The sequence below is a fragment of the Nematolebias whitei genome, chromosome 18, assembly GCF_014905685.2.
Source record: "Nematolebias whitei isolate Nwh7 chromosome 18, NemWhi1, whole genome shotgun sequence".
Classification (NCBI taxonomy): domain Eukaryota; kingdom Metazoa; phylum Chordata; class Actinopteri; order Cyprinodontiformes; family Rivulidae; genus Nematolebias; species Nematolebias whitei.
In genome coordinates, this window is record NC_056515.1 from 5575032 (window position 1) to 5580721 (window position 5690).

A 5690-nucleotide genomic window follows, 5' to 3' on the forward strand; every position below is an offset into this window, starting at 1 on the left:
TATATAAAGATCCCTGTTTGACCAACAAAGATAAGCTTTGATTCCAGTTTTCAAGCTGCTACTGTTTTGAAATGATGCATCCCTAACAAAACTGGTTCAAAAGTAATGGTACTAATTGTAGACGTGAGATAGTGTTCTTACCAAATGGAGAGTGTGCGGATCGACAATATGGGATTCAAGCTGGTAGATGTTTCCACGTACTGACGAAAGCAGTAGGAATAAGCGAGTATGGAACTGTGGTGATGCTGTTCCATGCATCAAGCGTGGGGTCATAGCAGTCCAGAGTTTTACACCGCTGCGTGCCAAAGTATCCGCCCACGACGTACAGTTTGTTTCCCGATGCTACAGCCTGGCAGCTCATCCTTTTGGCAGTCACATCACCCACTTTAGTCCACTGGTAGTTCTCACAGCTGAACTTATAGGCAGAGCATGCTGAGAACTCTGTGTCACCACCCATGACAAAGATCTGATTTCCCAGAACAGCAGCAGCTGTGTAACGCCACGGTTGGGGGCAAGATGCTGGTACAGTCCATCGGTTCTCCTGTGGATCGTAGCACTGCACCTTGGGGAGTTTGTCATGGGTGACACTAGTGCCTCCAAAGGCAAACAGCTTGAGCTTTACACTAACCACTGCTGCATTGCTTACACCCTCTCTTAGAGGTGCCACCATGGTCCACTTGTTGGCCACCGGGTCAAACTGCTCCACCTGTTTGAGTGAGACTGACGGAGAGGCTGGAAGACAGCCAGTAGCTGCAGTGTGTCCTCCTACAGCATACAGGCAGTGTTTTAGCTCAGCAGAGCCATGACCAAACCTGGCAATGAGCATGGGCGCTGCCTTTGACCACTCCTCATGAACGGTATCGTAGACCCAGACATCTTTGGACACACCATTCTCTGATCCTCTCCCACCGGTGATGTAGACTTTACAACCAATGGCACAGGCACTGAACTCCTTCCTAGGACTAGGGATGTCAGCTTTTGGGATTATCTCTTTGGCCTTTTGATCCACCAGGTACAACTTATCACACATGAAAGTCTGCCCGCCGAGAAGAAAGAGAGCATGGCTGGTCTTTCTTGGACGGGCACAGGGACTATTGACAACACCATCATTCTGGAGGATTTTCAGCTTACAGCGGATAGCTTCATCTACCAGTTCCTTGCTCTTTGCCTGGGCATTGATCAGCTCTTCTGTTGAAACATTCTCCATTAAGAAGATGGCGGGTACCAGAGCAAGACGGACTGTTCTCAGGAGCTCTGGAAGATGGCAGTGCCTCCTTTCTAAGTCATAGTTGATCCAATTAAGAGCAGCTTCATAGACTAATCTCTCATCTTCTGTCTCCAGCTCCTCATGTGATAAAAGCTGCACCACCATATCTTTGGGCAATTGGAGGAAGTCCTCGGTCTTGCAAATGGCAGGGAAGTTGCTTAGACACATGCCCCAGGAGAGTTCTGACAGCTTTGTACACTGGTGGGCGTCAGACAGCAACAGCATACCGAGACAGTTGGATGGGTGAAGATTCCTCTCCAAGAATTCAGCACAGGCATCGCGGATGTCCTGAAACTCCAGCATGTCCCCAGCCTCCAGCAGTGATTCTGCATTCTCCTCGTTGATAACTACTCGTGATGAGTATGCATAATCGAGCAGGAGCTCTAAAACCTCTGGATGGATAGAGTCTCGGAAGTCCACCTCACTGGCCTGGCTCTCCCTCAGCCCACCGCTGAACATGGCCTCGAAGTAGCGGCTGCATGCCGCCAGCACGGCCCGATGGCAGGGAAAAGAACGACTGCCAGCGTGAAGGAGGACGTCTGTAAAAAGCCTCTGCTGCCGTAGGGCGTTGAGGTGCATGAGGACACTGTCAGCATAAGAGGACTTGTGAAAAAGGTAGATGTTCATGGAGCCAGTGCTGGCTCTGGATTTTCGGTTCTCGTGGACACACACAGACATTTTCATTGAATCCTGAAATGAAGCAGAAAAAAAAAGAACAATAATAAATTAATCTGATCATTTGAAACCTATGAGATTCAAGAGGTTAATGTATATTTTTTAACAAAACTCTAAATGTCATTATCTACCATTTTAATAAACGTACTAATTGTTGTTATTATGAGGTGTTTGTTTTTTTAGGTAATATCATTTGTCGTCATGGTTAGTCATGATCAGTAGATTAATCAGCTGGTAAAATGGAACTAATTTGCCAAACAAATTTCATTCGGAGCAGTAACTGCTCCACGTGGAAACACTGGAATGCAGAATCAGAAAGGTAGAATCGTTCTGTGTAAAGAGAGAAAAAGATGAATAACGAGAATTTTCTCAAGACAGAATTACAAGGCTCACCAAGAGAAGCAAAACTAAGAAATAGATGGAGTGACTAAAAATGACAAAAATGTATCTAGACCAAAGGTTAACTGTTGTCTTACCCTGAGACTTTTACAGCTTTTCAATATCATCCATTTTCAGATTTACAAAACATGTCACTTCACACGCAGTCACCTCTTTAGAAAAACAGCAAAGAGAAAATATTGCTCTACTCACCATCTAAAATAAAATCCCACCTCCCATCTCCAGTGTCTCTAGTCTTTAAGCTCATAATTCCCTATTTTCTAGAAATCTCAAAACTCTCTTGCCTTATGTTTGATTTACTAAAGTACTGAATGTGAGTTCATTTTAAAACAATGGTTTGACTTTGCATTTCAAAGTTTCTTTTTAATTGCTTGTCACTGAAGGTGAAATGGCAATAATGTATTTACCCGTACTTATGTGTACGTTTATTAGCAAAATATTTCATGACAAAGTTACTATGGACAAAGTTTAATGGAACTCTCAAAAAGTATTAAATGGATGGACATCTACAACTAATTATTTTTGTAGACAGCCCCATTCAAGATGGTTGCCAAAAGCTAAGCAACCTCATCAAATGCAAAAATGTCTCTAGTTCAGTCACTTTTGCAGATACTGAGATAAAGTTTGGTATGGTAGTACCAGTAGTTGAGAATCATCGACAACACTTCTGAGTGCTACACATTTTTTATGCCTTTATTTTACCAAGAAATCCATTGCGATCATCAATCTCTTTTACAAGGATGTCCTGACATCTTTGCCTAAAACTTTTGTCATTAGTGTTAGTCATCTTTTGTGTCTGTTACCAAAATATCTCATGAACCACTGGTTATTATTTAGTGAAACTCTCATAAAGTTATTACTGGTTATCCATCTACAAATCGTTAACTTTTGGAGTCAACCTGGATCAAGATGACCACCACAGCTAATCGACCTTAGCTAACACAAAAAATGCCTACATCTACCGTATTTTCCGCCATACATGTCGCACCACCGTATAAGTTGCATCAATCCAAATATGTCTAGTAAAGTGGAAAAATTCATAAATTAATTTTTCCTTTAAAAATGCGCTTTGACAGAAAAATCAGCTGTATTTCAAAAGACTTTTACCTATTACATGACACAACAGCATGCCATACTGCTCGAGCGCCATCTAGCGGCTGAAAATGGTAGTGTTCAATATTTTCAGTCAGAATGAATGAAAACGGTCATATCTCAGACCAAAACTGGTTTATAAATATGGGGGGAAAACCGCGACTTATAGGTCGAAAATTACAGTACATTCAATTTAAAGATACTGAGTTAAAATTTGGTGTAGTAGTTTGAGATTTGTCCTCAAAACATAGGTTGAGTGGTAAAACATTTACAGATATTCTAAATATATCCTCATCATAAAATTATTTTAATTTAAAATACTTTGATGAAAATCAGCAAGTAATATGTATCACTTCAAGAAATTCATTCAACCTTTATTTCTACAGGTTAATCTCATTGAGCCTCGAGGACTCATTTCCAAGAGAGACCTGTTTACACAACATTTACGACATATTTCCCCCCATAATAAAATACATTTCAGGTAATAACAGGTAAAACACTTAAAGGAGGAGCAGATTAAAACCAACTCTGGACAGAATTCACGGCTTGATTCACGTGATGTTAGTGAAACAGCACAAAGAATAATTTCTTCTTTTTTTATATATATAATTTTGTTTTTTGACCATAGAGCTTAGAAGTACTGACTAGATTAGAATGTGTTGACTGTGCCTTGAAGTGTCTTGCAGGAAATGCTTGGGGCTTTAATGAAATTGTGAAAACATATTTTCATTTGTTCTGATGCATGCTCAATAATCCAGGTAGAAAAATCTAAAAAAGTTAAATCTGGTCCTCTGGACATTCAGAAAAACAAAACAAAGCTTGTTGATTTGCTTTGTTTTGTTTTTTTGAATGTCCAGAGGACCAGATTTAACTTTTTTAGATATTTTCATTTGCATGTTTGTAGCATGGGCAGCGCAGTGGCACAGTGGTAGAGCTGTTGCCTCTCAGCGAGAAGGTCGCCGAAGCAGTTCCTGGCCGGAGGCCTTTCTAGGTGGAGTTTGCATGTTCTCTCCATGCTGCGTGGATTTTCTCCAGGTATTCAAGTTTCCTCCCACAGGCCAAAAACATGAATGTTAGGCTGATTGGTGACTAAATTGCCTCTAGGTGAGAGAGTGAATGGTTGTTTGTCTCATTTGTCTCTATGTGTCTCTGTGATGGACTGGAGACCTGTCCAACCCGCCTCTCGCACAGTGACTTCTGGACTGGGCACCAGTGACCCCAGCAACACGAAAAGGAAGAAGTGGGTAAAGATAATGGATGGATGAAAGGATGTAGCATCCTGATTGACAGGAAACAGCTGCAGCAGCATGCGTTGAGTGGAACTTGACATTAATGTGAATTCCAAGAATTCCAGAGACTAAATGTAAAGAAGTTTTAAACAAATATCCATAAAACTTCTCAAAACACCAAATTAAATCTGACTGTGTGGATACCTGATGGATTGTTTATCCAAAAGTTCTTGTGCATCCTCAGTGACTCCGCTCTGAGCTACAGAGAGGAGAGGACAGTTTTCATTTTCTAGACGTTGCATCATCTGCTGAAAACTCCTCCAGAATGCAGAGAAAAGAAAATGGAGCCTGTAGGAACACAGGCGAGAAACAGGAGGATTTCTGATGAACTGTGTCACTTATACCTTTAACTATTTCAAGTGAATCACTTTGAACTTTTCCTTTGAAGTTCATGATACACAAAGAAAGTCATTCTACATTTTCATCTGTGAATATTATGTTTTAATCAAGTTTTCATAACCTCACACCTTCCAAGAGAATATTCAAATCGGCTCAAAGAAACAGCGTAATGGATCGTGGCTTTGAACTTAAATTTGCATATTAAAATTCACATGTAAAACACAGCACGCCTGTGCTCAAGTGCAACTTTCCATTGTCAGTAAAACAGTGTGCAGTGTTTTATCTCTGAATTCTCATTTGGACTGGTGACACAGTTAACTAAGCCAAAATAAATAGCTTATAAAACAACTAGCATCTTCTTTATGGGAGTTAAAATGGCCCATTTTAATTATGTATAGCCAAGTGTTCTCATTATCATCATAGGAGTCGTGTTGTTATTAGTCACAAGTTTATGAAACATAAAACCACTCGCAAACTTTGCTCAACAGGATTTATTACATTCCAGCGTAGACAAACAGGGCTATACGTCATCTGGCATCCGCTCTAATGAGAAGATCCTTTCATAGGTTCTCACCTGCACTTACACACACACACACACACACACACACACACACACACACACACACACA

The 5690-nt window shown here is 40.9% G+C and overlaps 1 protein-coding gene across 1 annotated transcript in view; it reads right to left on the reverse strand.

Moving 5' to 3' along the window:
* The window catches only part of enc1 (ectodermal-neural cortex 1), a 9478-nt gene extending 7526 nt beyond the window's left edge, over positions 1 to 1952 (reverse strand). Inside the window, exon 1 of the mRNA XM_037692705.1 lies at positions 142 to 1952. Coding sequence (XP_037548633.1) covers positions 176 to 1951 — 1776 coding nt within the window. The 5' untranslated portion in view covers position 1952 and the 3' untranslated portion in view covers positions 142 to 175. The remainder of the gene's footprint in view (positions 1 to 141) is intronic.
* Positions 1953 to 5690: the final 3738 nt, after the last annotated feature.